This window comes from Malaclemys terrapin, chromosome 3, assembly GCF_027887155.1.
Source record: "Malaclemys terrapin pileata isolate rMalTer1 chromosome 3, rMalTer1.hap1, whole genome shotgun sequence".
Taxonomy (NCBI): Eukaryota; Metazoa; Chordata; order Testudines; family Emydidae; genus Malaclemys; species Malaclemys terrapin.
The window spans coordinates 37272318-37292519 of NC_071507.1; the positions used below are offsets into that span (position 1 = coordinate 37272318).

Sequence of the window (20202 nt, forward strand, 5' to 3'; positions counted from 1 at the left end):
GGCCTCTTGCCATCAGTCTCCTGAGACATGTTTTACTGGCTCAGTAAACTTGCTCTGTTGTGTTTTAATGCTTTTATAATATATTCTATAAGGTTACATGCATTTTTAAAATTACCCTTTCAGATTAAAAGTATTGCTACCAAAAATAAATCTTTAAACTGCAGAGAGCAGTTCCTTTTGGAAGGATAAGAGGAAGTAGTGGGAAAGAGGCTTTGTTTCATTTTTGTACTATTCGTTATCATAACCTTACATTTTTAGCCTCCTTATGTTTTTGCTGAATGTTTGTCTCCCACATATTCCCCTCCATTTTATCTCCATACTGCCTCAATACTTCCTTTCTCTTCTCTCCATGCTCCATGTTTTCCCTCAAAGACACTGTTAAAAGTACCAGTTACTGCTTTTGTGCATGCTCCCAGTTTCTGTCCTCATCAGTGCTTCCGTTGGCTGAATAGCTCGGAGGTTTTGCTTTCACATTTATTTTTTGCAATGTGATACGGTATTAAATGTCTAAATATTTGTTATTGAAATGGATTCTATATGAGGTTGTTGCCTGTCAAAACAGAGTTAAAGCCTTTGATTCTTTTCCCCCTGAATGTAATCTAGTCTTGCTGTGTGATTTTTTTTTTTTTAATTGATTTTTTGTTTTTAATTATTATTCTCTGGTATCCCTCTCTCCTGCCCCCTTCCTTAAAATTGCATCACTTCTGAGCAGCTGCATTCATAAGTATCTTGACTATTTTATTATTCTTGTAATAAAAATATAGTTAAACTAAAATTTAACCAGTGCAGTCACCTGTGGACAGATGGTCCTCTTCCAAAATCAGGGTGCACATGTGCTCTGGACTCCCATGTTTCAGTGAAGTGTCTCCAGCGAGTATTTTTATGGTGTCTGAAGTGTGCTCCACAGGTTGAAAGGATTGTGCTCAGAGCTAGTAGAATTAGTGACTACTTTCATTTATGGAAACCATTCACTTTACTACTAGTTTGTAACAAAATAATGTTTAGTTAATTGTTTTTAAAATGAGGATGTTATAGCAGTACACATTTGATTGTCATAGTAATTATTAGCGCTGTCAAGCGATTAAAAATTAATCACGCGATTAATTGCGATGTTAAACAATAATAGAATACCATTTATATAAATATTTGTGGATGTTTTCCACATTTTCAAATATATTGATTTCAGTTACAATACAGAATACAAAGTGTACAGTGCTCACTTTATATTTGTTTTTTTATAAATCTTTGCATTGTAAAAATAAAAGAAATAGTATTTTCAATTCGCTTAATACAAGTACTGTAGTGCAATCTCTTTATCATGAAAGTTGAACTTACAAATGTAGAGTTAAGTACAAAAAATAACTGCATTCAAAAATAAAACAATGTATAACTTTAGAGCCTACAAGTCCACGCAGTCCTATTTCTTGTTCAGCCAATCGCTCAGACAGACAAGTTTGTTTACATTTTCAGGAGATGCTGCTGCTCGCTTCTTGTTTACAATGTCACCTGAAAGTGAGAACAGACGTTCGCATGGCACTGTTGTAGCTGGTGTCGCAAGTTATTTACGTGCCAGATGCGCTAAAGATTCATATGTCCTTTCATGCTTCAACCACCATTCCAGAGGACATGCGTCCTTGCTGATGTTGGGTTCTGCTCGATAACGATCCAATGCAATGCAGACCAACGCATGTTCATTTTCATCATCTGAGTCAGATACCACCAGCAGAAGTTTGATTTTCTTTTTTGATGGTTTGGGTTCTGTAGTTTCTGCATCGGAGTGTTGCTCTTTTAAGACTTCTGAAAGCATGATCCACGCCCCGTCCCTCTCAAATTTTGGACGGCACTTCAGATTCTTAAATCTTGGGTCTAGTTCGGTAGCTATCTGTAGAAATCTCACATTGGTACCTTCTTTCTATTTTGTCAAATCTGCGGTGAAAGTGTTCTTAAAACAAACAATATGTGCTGGGTCATCATCCGAGACTGCTATAACATGAAATATTTGGCAGAATGCGGGTAAAACACAGAGCAGGAAGCATTCAATTCTCCCCCAAGGAATTCAGTCACAAATTTAATTAACACTTAATTTTTTTTAACGAGCGTCATCAGCATGGAAGCATGTCTCCTGGAATGGTGGCCAAAACATAAAGGGGTATATGAATGTTTAGCATATCTGGCACATAAACACCTTGCAGTGCTGGCTACAAACGTGCCATGCAAACGTCTGTTCTCACTTTCAGGTGACATTGTAAATAAGCGGACAGCATTATTTCCCAAAAATGTAAACAAACTTGTTTGTCTTAGTGATTGGCTGCACAAGAAGTAGGACTGAGTGGACTCATAGGTTCTGAAGTTTTACATTGTTTTGTTTTTTGAGTGCAATTATATATATATAAAAAAAAGTACATTTGTAAGTTGTGCTTTCACAATAAAATGATTGCACTATGGTACTTGTAGGAGATTAATTGAAAAATACAGTGCAAATATGTGTAATAAAAAGATATAAAGTGTACAAGGCTCACTTTTTATATTCTTTTTAGTACAAATAATAAATATAATAATATTATATAAATAATATAAAAAAAATAAATATAATAATATAAAGTGAGCCCTGTACACTTTATAGTCTGTTGTAATTGAAATAAATATATTTGAAAATGTAGAAAAACATCCAAACTATTTAATAAATTTAAATTGGTATGCTGTTTAACAGTGCATTTAAAACTGCGATTAATCACAATTACTTTTTTTAATTTTTTGGAGTTAATTGCATGACTTAGCTGCAATTAATCAACAGCCCTAGTAATTATATTAACATAGTGTTTCCTCCTTTCATCTACGTATGAAATAGCTGCATTCTCCTTAGTCTCCACCATTATTTTGAATAGATAAAATACTAGGTGAACATCAAAAGTGAGAGTTGTGGGTGCATATACAACTGTTAACAATGCCTTATGGATAAAGGTTACACTGTTAAAATACAAAATTGCAGAAATGCAACAGTTAAAATAATATAAGCAGTGTTAATTCATCTACATTACACATGCTCTGTTTTACAGTATGAATTTTATGGTATAAAGAGAAATATATTAAGCATATCTAAAAAGAAAAAAGTAATGACAACTTTAATGTCATAATTTATTTCTTGCATGTAACTTACTAGTTGTGGCAGAGCGTTTGTGTGCGTGTGTCTAGCTGGAGCTTACAAACTACATACACTTCATGCAACTGTCTGGCTTGCTGAATTCATATTCTCTGCCAGTCTTACAGTGGTTCTAAGCACTTTGAATCAACAAAACTAATGGTATGCACACACTTGCTTAAATGCACCTCGGTATGATTGAAGAAATATTCTTTAGTACACACTCAAATGATTGTATCCAGAGCTGGTTGACAAATTTTCAACCAAACTTTTTTCTGTTGAAAAATTCCATTTTGACAGAAAATTCTTTGGGGGAGGTTTCTGAGACCCAGGAAATTGGGACGTGGGGGATGGAGCCTGAGGGTGAGGGGAGACTAAGACTTAGAGACTGACTGGTCAGGGCACCCCACCATAGAATTGCTAGTAGCTTGGTGGATAGGGCACTCATGCAGGATGGTGGGGATCACAGGTTCAAGTCTCTGCTCTGTCTTATTCAGAGCAGTGAGTTAAACATCGGTCTCCTACATTCTATGCAAGTCTCTGGCCAATGAATACTTAATTAGTTATACAAAGTGGAACAGCTCCAGCAGGAGATACTGACAGACTGATTGTATGGTCTGGTGGTTAATGTTGCTATTATAATCTTAACTGATTAATTTTCTGACCTTTTTTTGGTTCTCTTTTTATTGTTTGTTTTTTTTTATTCGTGAGGGTGAGTGACTGAAAATGAGACCTTTTTGAAACTTTTTTCATGAAAAAATTCAAAAAGGTCTCATTTTCATTCCAGGTTAGAATGAAACAGTTTTAAAAAACTTTAATGTTTGTGCAGAATGGTATTGTTTTCCAACCAACCCATGTCATATCAAAACTATATATATATTTTTTTCAAACCAATCAAAGAAAAACAAGATTAAAATCGAAACTATTGTACAAGTTTCCCTATGGTGCTCAAGAGTGATCAGATGCTCTGCTGTAATATCTTGTATATGTATGAGAAAGAAAGAGAGAGAGATGGTAATTGGGCATTACTGTTAGTAGATAACTAGAAAAAAATAATTACTTACGACTTTTTACCCTCCCTTAGGCTTTGTTGGCTTCGGAACCAAAGAAGAGTAAAACAAACTTACTGAAAATGACAATGAATGAGTTAATATCTTTGGCTGTACCTGTGAATGAATCAACAAACATAATCCCTCAGGTGAGAAGTAAAACACATCATGATATTAGGAAATAAAGTTCTCAAAACAGTTCATTGTCAATCAGTCGTGTTTTTTAAAAGTAGATGTAATTCATTTTTTTTGATCCACAAACATGCTAAAGTTTAGTTTCTTGAAGCATTCAGAGGTTGTGGAGTTATTGGACTCTTCATGCAAATGAATGAGATGTTTGGAACAAAAATCCTGAACATTCTATATTGACTCATTTGGTGTATTGACCCTTTCATGTGGTGAAAGTATACTAATTCCTTTTTATTAGAATTTACATAATCAGATTATTGCCCTGTATTATTTCTGAACAAATTATGAGTAAATTTTAGTATTAAGCAACGTCCCATTTGGAGTAAATAAACAATAGTTTGTGTTCCATACATAGCATAGAACAGTAATGAGAACACACACTGAAAAATGACTATTGTACATACTCACAGCTCTTCATACTTAAATATGTGATCATTAACTTATATTTGCAAATCTTAAAACGAATTGCTCCAATTTAATGTCGAACATCTTTATTTTTCGACATTACAGTAGCAGTACTATAAAAACTTGATAGCTGAGCATGGTTTGTAGTTGGCTAACTTCAGTGTTTGTAGTATTTAGTTACTATGCCAGCTCGTCAGCTGGTGCAAATTTATGTAGCTTCATCAAAGTCAACTTCAGTGATTACCATCAGCTGAAGATCTAGCCCAGTATGTGTAGGGAAGTACAAGAGAATACAATGTCTGTTGAGATAGCCCATGTATTAATCTTAGCTTAAAATTGGCAAGTTTTTCATAAAAACCTGTTCCAGGTTTTTTGTGTGTGTTGTCTAATTTTTGAGGCCACATCTACACTATAAATGTACGTTGACTCAAGGTACTTTGGCATACAGCTGCCAGTTAGTACATTGCTTGTGCACATGCATACTTGGCTCTTTGTGTTGGTGGTGTGCATACTCACCAGGAGTGCTTGTATCAATGCAGAGAGTGGTGCACCATGGGTAGGTATCCAACCCTGCAACTCGCCACCATTCAGCATGCTGTCTTTTGGGAAGTTTTGGCATTGCATGATGGGGTGAAAATGAATCGTGCAGAGATGACTGGGCGCATGGGGTGAATTTCCCCGGTATGCAACTGTCTCTATCCCAAAATGTTATCTATAGCCCGTAATTTTCTCGCTTTTTTTTTCAAAATCCCACAAACCCACGTGGCCTTCCTCATTGTCTAACATCTCTGAGAGAAGCATGGTGGCTGTATGCCTCTGTACTATTGTCATGAGTGTTGCAAGCACGGGGTGCACAATCCTGGGGTATTTGCAGAGCCGTAAGAAGAACCTAATGAGTGAGAGGCATGGTCATTCCATGGAGGACTGATTGCTGTGGGACATAGTGAGAACCAATTCAAGGATTTTGGTGGTGTTCATGGAACAGCTGCAGATGGTGGAGTGGCGCTTCTGGGCCTGAGAAACAAGCACTGACTAGTGGGATTGCATCGTTATGCAAGTATGGGATCACAAGCAGTAACTGCAGAACTTTTGGATGCACAAGGCCGCATTCCTGGACCTGTGCGCTAAGCGTGCCCCAGCCCTCTAGCACAGTGATGCCAAAATGAGAGCTGCACTGACAGTGGAGAAGCCAGTAGTGATCGCACTGTGGAAACATGCAATGCTAGTTTGCTACTGGTCAGCTGGGAATCAATTTGAAGTCCCCCACAGGGGCCGTTGTGATGCAAGTGTGCAGGGCCATTAATCATCTCTTGCTATGCAGGAGTGTGACTCTCAGCAATGTGCAGGACATAGTGGATGGATTTGCAGCAGTTGGGTTTCCAAATTGTGGTAGAGTGATAGACAGCACATATATCCCTATTTTAGCACCAAATCACCTTGCCCCAGAGTATATTGACAGAATGGGCTGCTTTTCTATGGTTATGCAACTGTTGGTGGATCACTGGGGATGCTTCACTAACAGCAGTATGGGCTGGTCAGTGAAGGTGCATGATCCTCGTATCTGCAAGAACTTTCTCTCCCGACCGGAGGATTAGCATTGGGGATGTTGGAATGTCAATAGTGATCCTGGGCTACCCAGCCTACTGCTTGCTCCCCTGGCTCATGAAGCCATACGCCAGCCATCTCAACAGCACCAAGGAACAGTTCAGTTACCAGCTCGGCAGGTGCAGAGTAACAGTTGAATGTGTTTTAGGTCATTTGAAAGGATGCTGGTATTGTTTACTCATGCGATTGGACTGTAATAAGAAAAATATCCCAATTGTTATAGCTGCCTGCTGTGTCCTGCATAATATCTGTGAAGCAAAGGGCGCAAAGTTTCCACAAGGGTGGAGGACGGAGGTGAGGAGGCTGTCTGCTGACTTTGAACAGACAGGTGCAAGGGCTATTAGAAGGGTGCAATGCAGAGCTATATGGTTAAGGGAGGCTTTGAAAGACCATTTTAACAGTGAGCCAGAGTAATATGTGGTGGTGCTGTAGTGTGGTCTGTCTGGCCCTGCTCTTTTGTGGTCTGGTAGGAATTATGTGGTGAATGCTGTAGGAATATAACATTGTCAATGCACCTATTAATGTTGTTTGTGAATTATTTTGAGTTGTGTGACACTGTGTAATGGGTTGCTTTCAGAACTGCAGAGCGCTTGGCAGCATGTGCTGTGAGCTAATAAATATGAATTATTTTCCAAATAATAGTTTTATTCTGTAACAATCAGTGCAAAAATCAAAAACCCAGTGCAGTTTTACAACAAATACATTTAAAAACATAATAAATTAAAAGAACAGAACTTATGAAGGGGAAGGATCATTCATATTCATTTAAACTACACATACACTGACCTGTGAAAGCCACAGTTGATGTGAAGATGTGACTGTCTTTAATGTCCCCCAGGGTGGAGTGGTAGGGGTAATGTAGCAACCTCTGATGCCAAGCGGAATGTTGGGGGGAGGAGGAGGGTTTAGGGAGGTCCCAATGTTGAGTTCTCAGTGGGCTTCAGAGGAATGTGAGCCTGGGATTGTTGAACCTGCAGGTCCACTAGAGTCTGCTGCAGAGTCTGCCTGAGAAGTCCCATTATGTCCTGGTGCATCTCCCTCTCCTTTTCCTGTTGGAACTTCTGGGCCTATGTCCTCTCCATTCTTTCCTTGCCCATGGTATCTGCAGTGTTCATCCGCCAGGCCCCCATGTTCATGGTCTGATACAGCACTGGCTTGCAAGATCTCATTGAACATATCATCCCGAGTGCTCCTTCTCCTCATCTGGCTCAGGCATTCCGTGAGTGTGGAGGGGGAGACCCTGAAGGCTGCCATGGCAGCTGCTGAAGATAAAACCCACAGAGGTACCATTGTCAGTGTATTCACTGTGGAAAGCGAAACTTGAGGTGCTGAACTCACTCGCCTTGCTCCTCTAACGTTTTAAGTACAGCATTGTCATTTCTTCTTGGGATTGCTTGTGCACGGCGTTAATCACAGCGCCAGTCACGGTGAGCATGGCTTGCTGGGGGTTGGTGTTGCATGATTCTAGTAGTATAGGGCAGTGGCACTGAATACTGGCACCGTTTTCCACCATTTTCCATTTTATCCTTTTATCTCACTCCTGCGGATAACAAAGGCAGAGAGAGAGCACAGCTGCTTCTGGTGTCCTTAAGCTGGCTGGGCCCATATGCTGCTAGCTTGTGTACTGCAATGGTGCCTGCCAAAGTTATCAATGAGTGGCGTGGGAAAGCATTCTACCACGGAGGAAGAAATAGGGCAGCCCTCCCTAGAAACCTTCGGTGGAGGATTGCAGAGTACCTCCATGAAAGTTTCATTAAGATCTCTCAAGAGAATTCAAGGGACATCCCTGTGTACATAAAAGCTCCGATTTGCTCCCTCTGCCTGACTCTATAGGTGAATGTAAAGCAGATAGCAACTCTACTCTTGGTTGTACCACTACCTCTTCTAGCATGAGTAAATTAAATAAATGAAAAGTCAAAAGATATGTCCTGCTACTTTGGGAGCGCCATCTCTGTAATTGAAAATTTATCTGCACGCTTGCCCAAGGTTCCTTCCCCTACATTGGGCTCACCTGTGCTTGACTGTCAGGACTGCAGTGGAGTCAAAAACAGGCTCACTGTGCAGCTCGATCTCCTTGGTCACCTGTCCCCCATACTTCTCCTTGCTGTTCCTGGCAGGGGTCTGTGACTCAGCCTCCTCAGAGGTATCAACGATGCTGTGGGTAGTGGTGGTGGAGTTTTTGCTGAGTATGGCATGTAGCTTTTTGTAAAAGTGGCAGGTGTGCAGCTTGGCACTGGATTGATTGTTGGCTTCCCTGCACCCTTCTGGTAAGCCTGCCACAGCTCCTTGGCTTTCATGCAGCATTGGTGCTGGTCCCTGTCAAATCCCTTCTCCTGTGTCCCATGAGCAATCTGTAGATGTTGACGTTTCTATGGCTGCTTTGAAGCTGAGCTCTTCTCCCCACAGGCACAGGAGATTCAATATCTCCTGTTTACACTAGGCAGGAGCATGTCTGGAGCATGTAGCTGACATGGTCAGCTGGGCAGTTGCACACAACAATGGAGAGCTGCTATGTGTGCTTGCCAAGCCAGGAAATCAGGAAAAGGAATTTCAAAAATTCTTGGGGCTTTGAATGGATGTGGGGGGCTTCTGGTCTCCATGACCTCTTGGCAGTGGAGTTCACAATGCCTGACCAGAGTGGTCCGTCTGGAGCATGGTGGGACAGCTGCTGGAGGACAGTTAGGGTCGACATAAGTACCACAGTACATCAACAGTGACTCTACACTGCTCGGGGAGATGGTGTTACTATGTTGGTGTAACAAGGCACTTACAGCTGTGGGAGACAAATTTGAGTGTAGACACATGCACAATTAGGTCGACGTAAGCTGCTTAACTTGGTAGTGTAGACCAGACCTGAATCAAAAAGTATCTATTTTTTTCCCCCTTCTTGGTTGACAAATTTAAGTGTAATGTACCTGAAGCTCAGAAAAGGATGATCAAATTGACTTTACTTACAAGGTTTGATGCTTCAGATAATCCTGAGAAATTTTGAAAATTGTCTCCTCATGGTAACTGAAGAGAAAAAGTGCAACTTTTATGGCTTGATTTTTACTTGTAATACAGAAGGTTCAGGATTTATTTGTCCAGGATAGATTGCTAAGTATTACAGTTTTACTAGCTGTAGTAAAGAATTTGACACTCATTTCTTCATATGTTTGCTGCTGTTAAAAAATATAAATACATGTATATCCTTTAGTTTCTTTCATCCAAGAATCTCAATGTTTCATAAATGTGGTGGTAGCTAGAAAAGTGAATAAATGATTCACTTTTTTAACTATTTTTTACTATGACTATTCTTTTGAAAGCACTTTGCACAGTGCCATTGTATTGCTTTAATTGTTAATAGTGATGAATGGAATTTAAAGTGGAAATTAAGTGGCATAAATGAGTAAATGCATGGATTTGTTCATCTCCATGGCTATGGTTAAAGTATGTAATTTGAGGACTTTTACAACAAAGTAGCATATGTTACAAAACAAATTATGATTTTTTCCCCTCCCAGGTTCATGCTTTAAATATCCTGAGGGCCTTGTTTAGGGATACCCGCTTTGGTGAAAACATCATACCTTACATAGCAGATGGAATACAAGCAGCAATTCTAGGTTTTACATCCCCTGTCTGGGCAGTAAGTTAATCCTTAATACATTGTATTATATTGGAGAAGCATGTGGTGACGGTGCTAATCAAAGCATTTGTAATGTTTGTCAATAATTGTACCACAGCAGATGGAAATTTTATGAACTGTACGTCCATATGTATTACAGAATGTGATGTATCATGGCACAATACTGGAGAAAAATCACAGGAAAGCTGCAGTTTGGGTCTCAGTATTGTTATATCAATGTATTTTTTGTGTTGGTTTGATGTAATGCAGAGTGTACTTCTTTCTAATTTCAAGAGCGACAAAAGTAAATTATCTTACAAATTAAAAAAAAATCTGATTGGCTGATAAATAGTGAGTCAATGTGTCATGTTAGTAAGAGTCAAGGTCCCCCCCCCCCCCCCCCAAATCATTGGACTGGGTCTCAGTGCAAGATGGTTATCAGTATGTTATTTTTAAAGTCCAATATCTCATGACCTGCCATGGCTAAAAATAAATGCTTTAAACTACTGGAAACCTGGGCTCACGTTTGTTCCTTGCCTTAAATGTAGCCCAAGGATATGTCTTGGCTTTGCAGTAGTTCCCAGACTGATTATTCCAGAAAGCCTTACTTTCTTAATAGTACTTTCATCTGATTGATTGATGATGAATTTGTGATGTTCTTTACAGGTAAGGGCAGGGCCAGTGCAAGGAAGTTTTGCGCCCTAGGCGAAACTTCCACCTTGCGCCCCCCCAGCCCTGTCCCCCCCCCCCCCCCCCCCGCGGCAGCTCCCCACCCCAGCTCACCTCTGCTCTGCCTCCTCCCCGAGCATGCCGCCCCCACTCTAATTCTCCTCCCCTCCCAGGCTTGTGGTGCCAAACAGCTGATTGGTACTGCAAGTCTGGGAGACGGGAAAAGTGGAGCGGCCGCTGCGCTGGGAGAGGGAGTCTGAGCTGCCGGCAGCCCAGCCCAGGAACGCTGTAAAAAGAAAAAATTGGGGGCACCGCTTTTTAGCGCCCCCAAATCTTGGTGCCCTAGGCAACTGCCTAGTTTGCCTTAATGGTAGTACCAGCCCTGGGTAAGGAAGATGAGCTCTGGACTGTGGTCTCAGTGTTTTGTGATTTATGAACGCTATGATTCCCATTGAACTATGATGTGTTAATTGAATTTGATTTGGTTTCTGCTGAGTGTTTCACTGGTCTTCAGTTCCCTGAGATCCACTATTTCTGTCTCTGACTCCTGGCCATCAACTCTGGTACTATTATTGACAGTTATCATCAATGTTGCACTTTGCAATGGGAAGCTACTCACCATCCTTAAACATGCAGAGATCCACTCCTTTCTTAATCCCATGATACATAGAGTCAATATTCCTTTTTAAATAATGTGACTGAGAAAGGGTACCTCTTAGTGTCTTGGTAATATTTATCTGAGAAACTCTTAAATTAGATATTACAGAAAACACACGCATAGTTTTTGGCTAATTAACATATACTTGTTTTTTGTTGTTTAGATACCATGGTGCATTGTAAATACCTTGGTAAATGTTCTTACACTTGTAGTACTGCATAAAAAGCAGTCTGTTAAAATTTAGATATAAGTGTATGTTGGGGAAACTAAATGGGGGAGAAAGTAGAAAAATGTAAGAAAATCAGAAAATTCAGATGTAAGTTGAAACTCCTGAGTCTGCAGTGCCTTCATTTCTATGCTTCCATAGCTGTGCTCATTACAGAATGGAATATAGTTTTATATGTCTACTGATCCCTACCTGTTCCATGAGGCAGACAGTGACATCTTTTCAGGGAGGACTGGGAAAAGGCAGAACTTATGAGGCTAAGCATATGGCTCCTAAAACAGGGAGCAGGCATTGGCCTGCAGAGGGGAAGGCAGAAGGACCCAGCAAGTGCTGAAGAGAAAATTCCTGTGCAAGGACAAAGAAATGAGAATTTGCCTACTACTCGACTCTCCAATTGCCTGCTATATTAGCATGTAACCTTTGTCTGGTGCCAACCATTGAAAATCCATTCCAGAAAAAAACAAAACAAAAACACTATAGTCTATGCCCCTACAGTGACACTAGCAAAACTGAAGAATATGCAGGTTGTGGAGTGAGAGTTCATACTTTCAGGAGATGTTTGTGAGATGGTCCCTGAGCTAAAGAAGTTGGAGCCACTGGTAGATGTTCTTTTCCTTATTTTAAAGATTGGGAAATGGGGCAGAGGTTGGTGATTTACCCAAGGTTACACAGGAAGTTTGTGGCAGCGTCAGGGATGGATACCAGATTGCTTGCTTGCTTCCCAGCCCTGATTTTTCAACCATTAAGCCACACAATCTCCTCCACTAAACTATTTTAGGGCACTGAAGTTCATTAAACTATTTGTCTGTTCCACTCACATGTTAAATACTAACAGAGTCCTGTGGCACTTTATAGACTAACAGATGTATTGGAGCATAAGCTTTCGTGGGTGAATACCCACTTCGTCAGACACATGTAATGGAAATTTCCAGAGGCAGGTATAAATATGCAGGCAAGAATCAGTCTAGAGATAACGAGGTTAGTTCAGTCAGGGAGAATGAGGCCCTCTTCTAGCAGTTGAGGAGTGAACACCAAGGGAGGAGAAACTGCTTTTGTAGTTGGCTAGCCATTCACAGTCTTTGTTTAATCCTGAGCTGATGGTGTCAAATTTGCAAATGAACTGAAGCTCAGCGATTTTTCTTTGAAGTCTGGTCCTGAAGTTTTCTCCTACAGGTTTTTGTATATTGCCATTCCTAATATCTGACTTGTGTCCATTTATCCTTTTATGTAGGGACTATCCAGTTTGGCGGATGTACATAGCAGAGGGGCAGAGCTGGCACATGATGGCATATATAACATTGGTGGATATTCATTCACCTACACCTACACTTGCTTTTTACAGATCCAGACTAACACGGCTATCCCTCTGATGTTAAATATTGTATAGCAAACTACTTTCACCTTCCTGTGCCGCTAAGAAGGATGCTAGATTAGGGATAGTTTGTCTAGTCTGGCATGCAAAATGTTCTGTTGCTGTTTTAAAAAATTCTAAATTAAATTGCATCTGAATTTGAAATCCAGTTTACAGTGCGGCTTGAAAGCTGCTTAATATCTATTCTATGTTTCTTTATACATTAGGTGAGAAATTCCTCCACTCTTCTGTTTAGTACCCTGATTACAAGAATTTTTGGAGTTAAAAGAGGGAAGGATGAAAATTCCCAAAAAAATAGGTAAGCTCCATCTGATGCTAACTTTACTTTTGCAAAGCATTGACTCAGCCAAGAATAATGTGAAAATGTTGCATGCTTTTATGGATTTATCTGAAGAATAATGTTACAAAAACATCTGAGTTAGTTTAAACTGTGTTGCCAAGATTAAGCTCTTAAGTCAAAAATATCTCCCCAATGCAGTGAAAATTAATTTTAATTTAAAGTGTAATTTTACAGAAAGGGCCTGATCCTGAAAGATGCTGAGCATCTACAGCTCCCAATCACTTCAATGGGAATTACAATGGTCATCACATCTTGGGATCAGACCCCAAAATGATCCTCCAGAAGTTGAGTAACTGGTCCATGATTTTCAGAGCATTAGGACTCCCAGGGAATTGCAATTTATTCATTTTTGAAATGTCTGCTATTTTTACTATACAGTGACTCATCTTGCTGGTCTTAGGAAACAATTTTATTTTTGTGTATAATATAATTAACTGTGGATGTTCTGGCTCTAGTGGTAGTCAGTATGGTGGCTCTTAGGGAGTTCTGAAATATTTGCTGACAGCAGACAGATGTGTTGCTGTTGTTGACACTTCTTGCTGCTCTGTAATTGCAGGAATTCCATGACAAATAGATGAAACATCATAATTGCTACCCAAAAATGAGAGCAGTACCATACCCCCAAATTAGTTACTATGATTGTATTCATGTTGGAGGATGAAAGGGGAGGTGCAACTCCCAAATATAGCTGGGAAAGAGGAAATCATATGTTCAAATCTCACCTCTGCTGACTGTGACTTAATTGGCATCACAGAGACTTTATGGGATAGATCTCATGATTGGAATTTAGGTATGAGGGATATAGTTTGTTCAGGCAGGGCAGACAAGATAAAAAGAGTGGATGTGTATCTATAGGTATAGACTATATATATGCTTGTTCTGTTGTCTGAAAAGAGGAGAGACACAGACCAGTTGAAAGTCTCTGGGTAAATATAAAAGGGGTTAAAAAGGGAGGGGTGATGTCATTGTTGGACATCTACTATCGACCACCAAATCAGGAAGAGGAAGTGGATGAGGCATTTCTAGAACAAATAACAGCAATATCCAAGACACAAGACCTGGTTGTAATGTGGGACTTTAAATACCCAGACACCTGTTGCAAAAGTAATACAGCCAAACCCAAAATTTCCCATAAGTTCTTGGAATGTATTGGGGACAACTTTTTGTTTGAGAAAGTGGAGGACGTAATCAGGGGGACAGACATTTTAGACATGCAAGAGGGAGGAATTGGTATTGAATTTGAAGGTGGAAGGCAATTTGGGTGAAAGTGATCATGAAATGATGTATTTCATGATCCTAAGAAAGGGAAAGAGTGAGCAACAGAATAATGACAACAGACTTCAAAAAACCAGACTCTAACAGACTCTGAGAACTGATAAGTAAGATCCCACAGGAAGAAAATCTAAAGTTAGAGGAGTTCAGAAGAGCTGGCAGTTTCTCGAGGAGAGAATATTAAAGGCACAACTGCAAATTATCCTGATGCAAAGAAAAGATAGGAAGACTAGTAATAGGCCAATATGGCTCCATCAGGAGCTCTTTAGTGACATGAAAATCAAAAAGAAGTCCTGCAAAAAGTGGAAACATGGTTACTGGTGTCTAATGGATTGGGGAGGGAAGCAGTAGGTGTGAGAGATCTTGATTTTAGTTAGGCTTTTGGTGCAGTCCCACAGGATATTCTCATAAACAAACTAGGGAAATACTGTCTAAATGAAATTACTATAGGGTGGGTGCACATCTGGTTGAAAGACTGTTCTCAGAGTAGTTTTCAATGGTATGCTATCAAACTGGGAGGATGCCTCTAGTGGGGTCCCATAGGAGTCAGTCCTGGGTCTGGTACTATTCAATACTTTCATTAATGACATCGATAGTAGAGTGGACAGTTTGCTTATAAAATTTGCAGATGACATGAAGCTGGGAGAGGTTGCAAGCACTTTGGAGGACAGGATTAGAATTCAAAGGACCTTGACAAATTGGAGAATTTGTCTGAATTCAATAAGATGAAATTCAGTAAAGACAAGTGCAAATTTTCACCTAGGAAGGAAAAATCAAATGCACTATTATAAAATAGGGAATAACGGGTTATGTGGTAGTACTACTGAAAAGAATTTGGGAGTTGTAGTGCATCCCAAAATGAATATGAATCAACAATGTGATGTAGTTGCAAAAAAGGCTAATATTATTCTGGTTTGTGTGTAAGACATGGGAGGCAATTGTCCTGTTCTGCTCTGCACTAGTGAGGCCTTAGCTGGAATACTCATTCTGGGCACCACAGTTTATGAAAGATGTGGACAAATTTTCTTTATAAAAAGAAGGGGTTTATTTAATTCACACAAAGAGAGCATCCTGCCACACACACTTATTTCGTATTTGTAAATTATAGAGCACACAAAACTATAGGTGTTTCATATTCAAGTTACTTTGTCATTTTCCCCTTCTCCCATACCTAACAGTGTGAACCTATCCATTGAGGTACAAACCCTGTATAAAAGACTAGGAAATAAATATAAAAAACTTTATTTAATGACAGTTAAGACTACATCAGTATAGACCCTATCCATGCAAAACCTGACAACATGGAAGTAACAAGTTAAGGGAAAAGTCTCCTGCATTTCTAGCCTTTTTCACATTGCCTACAGTGCTGTCGATAACACTTCAGTACTCCATAAGGCTTTCACTTCCTCATCTGACTGATACCAAAAGGCAATATGTACCTCAGCTTCTTCATACTCGTATTCTAATGCAAAACCTTAACTGTGACCTCAGCAGTATTAAGGCAGCCTAGCTCCCCAGATGTATGGAGTCAGTATGTGACAGATGTGCTGATCTGTTGTTACAAGAGTGTCTGAGGTCTGTTCCTGTTTTGCAACAGAGTGCAGCTTTCATGAAGTTGCATGTCGGTATCTGTTGGAGGTAGCTTGCACAGGCAACCTTAATTCTGTCATATCCCTACTTTTAAGTGCTTGACGTTGCAACCTCAGTGTTCTTTTAATGTAGGGTTTTTTAAATATATATGTTAAATGGATGCTGTCAACTTAAATTGTACTTCTCTCTGAAACTTCTTTTGTTCACTGTTATAGTAATCACTGGGTGTTACTTTAACTGAAAGATTAGAGTAGAAAATATTTTTTTCTGTCTTTTCATATTGTTTACTTTGTACATTGGACAGGACTTTGGTTGTAGTCAGTTTTATTGTTTCTTCTTTGAGTGCTTGTTCATGTCGATTCCAATCGTGTGTTTGCGTGCACGTACAGAGTAGCCGGAAGATGTTTCCCTTAGCAGCAGCCATAGGGTCGGCCTGGGCGCCCCCTGGAGTCGCACCTTCATGGCACCCAATATAGTGCCCTGCTGACCTGCCACCTCTCTGTTCCTTCTTACCACCAGTGACGGTAGCAGGAACTTCCCTGACTCTTGCTTCAGCAAGTGACTTAGCAGCTCGACTCTCGTTGTATTCTTCTTGTTTAGTCAGTTAGTATAGTTTGTTATCTAGTTAAGTAGTTGTAAGTTCCGTTGCGGGGGTTGTTCCCCTTCCTTCCTTGCTGTCCCCAGGGCATGCTGCGATCTGCAGGTTTCAAGACCTGCAAGGACTGTGTGAAGCACATGCCAAAGAGTGACCCCCACACCTCTATCTTTTTGGTGACCTTTGCCCAGACACCATAAACAAGATGTAAAATCTGTTTGGAATTCCAACCAAGAACCCTGAAAGAGAGAGAGCAGCGGCTTAAAATCCTCCTCATGCAGGCAGCTCTTCGACCACAGTCGGACTCCGGTGCTGGGGACCCTACCACTAGCACATCATCTTCGGTGCGGAGTGTGCCGGCACCCTCTTTGAGGGACCAGGCACCAAAAAAAGATGCGCCCAGGGAGCCTCGGCACCGTCATGGAGCGTCTTGAGAACATTCCAGCCTTCAGCCCTGGTCCCAGTCACCGATGCAGAAGAAGAAGAGGGTTGAAAGCAGTCGATCCCCAATACCTAGAGTCATAGAGACTAGCCATCTGTGGCACCACATTTGGGCCACGTCTTTGAGACGCAAGGGGTGGCCACGTCAACTCAACAAAGAAACTCAAGTTCCTCATAGTCTCTCTGGCCTCCATCATTCCCTCATTGGATCCAGCAGACTGGTATGCCACCCTCGACTTGAAGAATGCGTACTTTCATATCGCGATCACTCAGCCCCACAGGAAGTACCTCAGGTTCATGGTGAACAACATCCACTACCAATTCACAGTCCTCCCGTTCGGCCTGTCAGCAGCACCTCGGGTTTTCACCAAGTGCATGGCAGTCATCGCTGTGTTTCTGCGCAGGCACCAGGTTCAGGTGTTTCTTTACCTCAACGATTGGCTGATCAAGGGCCGTTCCAAGACCCAAGTGGAGGCTCAGGTCAAGTTTATCCGAGCCACCTTCATCAACCTGGGTCTCCTTTTAAACGAAGCAAAGTCCACTCTGTCCCCCGTTCAGAGGATAGGGTTTATAGGGGTAGTATAGGACTCAATCCAGGCCAGGGCATACCTACTGCAAGCAAGGTTTCGGGCCCTGACCATTCGAGGCCTCAGACAGTTTCCCACCACCACAGCAAGAAACTGCCTGAAGCTTCTGAAACACATGGCGGCTTGTACCTATGTAGTGCAGCATGCCAGGCTCAGACTACAACCTCTTCAGTCTTGGCTGACATCAGTGTACTGCCTGGCCAGAGACAGCCTGGACAGGATAGTGACCCTACCTCTCCCGGTCCTCAACTCCCTCCTGTGTTGACTCGACACTCAGGAGGTATACTCAGCGGTCCCCTTCGCCAGTCCGCAGCTGTCCATGTCTCTAGTGACAGATGCATCAGACGTGGGCTGGGGAGCACATCTAGGAGACTGCCGGACTCAAGGTCTTTGGTCTCAGGCGGATCTGGCTCTCCACATCAACATCAGAGAGCTGAGAGTGGTACGCCTGGCGTGGCAGGCTTTCCGGGCATACTTAATTGGACAATGTGTATCAGTCATGACGGACAACACCACCGCAATGTTCTATATCAACAAACAGGTGCATGCCCCTCTCCCCTGTGCCAGGAAGCCCTTGTGCTGTGGGACTTCTGTGTAGAACATTCAATACATCTGCAAGCGTCGTACCTCCCCGGGGTACAGAATGAGCTGGCAGACCTCCTCAGCAGGTCGTTTCATGGCCACGAGTGGTCCCTTCACCCAGACGTCATGATTTCAGTCTTCCAGAGGTGGGGCTTTCCCCAGATAGACCTATTCACCATGCGACACAACAGGAAGTCCCAGCCTGGGACCTTTCTAGACTAATGGGACCACCCTTTGAGCTCTTGGCAACGTGCTCCCTCCTCTCTGTCTCTTATAAGGTGGCGTTCATGGTGGCGATAACCTCGGCCAGGAAGATGTCTGAACTCAGGGCCCTAACCTGAGATCTCCCATATACTGTGTTCTATAAGGACAAGGTGCAGATCAGACCTCACCCTGGTTTCCTCCCAAAGATGATGTCGCAGTTTCATATCAACCAAGACATCTTTCTCCCGGTGTTCTACCCTAAGCCTCATTCCAGCTGCAGGGAACAGAGACTCCACTCTCTGAATGTCCGCAGGGCGCTAGCCTTTCACATCGAGAGAATGAAGCCGTTCAGAAAATCGGTCCAGTTATTCGTGGCAGTGGCGGACAGAATGAAAGGTCTGCCTGTGTCATCACAATGTATTTCGTCATGGATCGATCGATCGCATCCTACATCCGCGAGTGCTACAACCTGGCGGGGGTTCCTGCACCCCTGATCACTGCGCATGTCACCAGGGCGCAGGCTTAGTCAACAGTGTTCCTGGTGCAGGTCCCCACTCAGGAAATCTGCAGAGCAGCGGACATAGTCCTCTGTCCACACTTTCACCATGCACTATGCAATTACTCAGCAGGCCAGAGACGATGGGGCCTTTGGATGAGCAGTTCTCCAATCAGTGAATGACTCTGACTCTGCCTCCTGAACTTGGGCTTGAGTCACCTGATTGGAATCAACATGAACAAGCACTTGAAGAAGAAAGAATGGTTACACACCTTCTCATAACTGTTGTTCTTCGAGATGTGTTGTTCATGTCCATTCTAATACCCATCCTCCTTCCCCTCTGTCAGAGTAGCTGGCAAGAAGGATCTGAGGGGGTGGCGGGTCGGCAGGGCACTATATTGGGCGCCATGAAGGCACGACTCCAGGAGGCGTCCAGGCCGACCCTACGGCTGCTGCTAAGGGAAAAATCTTCCGGCTACTGTGCATGTGTACGCGCACACATCTGATTGGAATAGACATGAACAACACATCTCGAAGAACAACAGTTACAAGTAGGTGAGTAACTGTTCTTTCCCATGTATAGTCAGTGAGCTAATCTCACACAAACAGGGCAAGACAGAATAAAGATTTTTAATAGAAGAGGAAAATGAGTGTAGAACCATGAAAAGTGACAGGTCTTCAAGAAGGTGTGTGTGACCTGAAACTGCTTTCAACTTTTTTTTCTTTAAGTTTACTTGGTTTCAACTTCATGGCAATTAGTTTATAGGAAAATTGGTTTATTTTGCTAGCTTATTTCTAATGTTTGTCATATACAGTAATGAATGAAGCTAATTTCACTTAATGTTTAAAACTATTATTCTTCAGCAATTGCATCACTTTTGTAATTATAAATGCCACTAGGTGTCGCTGTTGTTGCATATCTTATACAATATTCACTGTATAACTGCAATTACACAATTACAGTAGGTGACACATGCAATTCTTCTGTCCTTCCATATATTTTCCAGTATGTTTGCTGTTTTACTGGAACAAAATCCTTATATTAAAGCCTAATAATGTTTAATTTAAATTTTTGGCAGTTTGTCATCTAAAACTTTAAAATTTCAATGCCATAAGTTAGGCACTAAATTAAAATTAGCCTGGTTTTCAGATGTACTGAGCACCTGAAGTCCCTATTAC

At 41.5% G+C, this 20202-nt stretch overlaps 1 protein-coding gene across 2 annotated transcripts in view; it reads left to right on the forward strand.

The window, feature by feature from the left end:
* THADA (THADA armadillo repeat containing) overlaps positions 1-20202 on the forward strand; it is a 327070-nt gene that overhangs the window by 60529 nt on the left and 246339 nt on the right. For both annotated transcript variants that reach the window (XM_054024500.1, XM_054024499.1), the window contains 3 exons: positions 4224-4337; positions 9890-10012; positions 13123-13214. In XM_054024500.1, coding sequence (XP_053880475.1) covers positions 4224-4337; positions 9890-10012; positions 13123-13214 — 329 coding nt within the window. The remainder of the gene's footprint in view (positions 1-4223; positions 4338-9889; positions 10013-13122; positions 13215-20202) is intronic.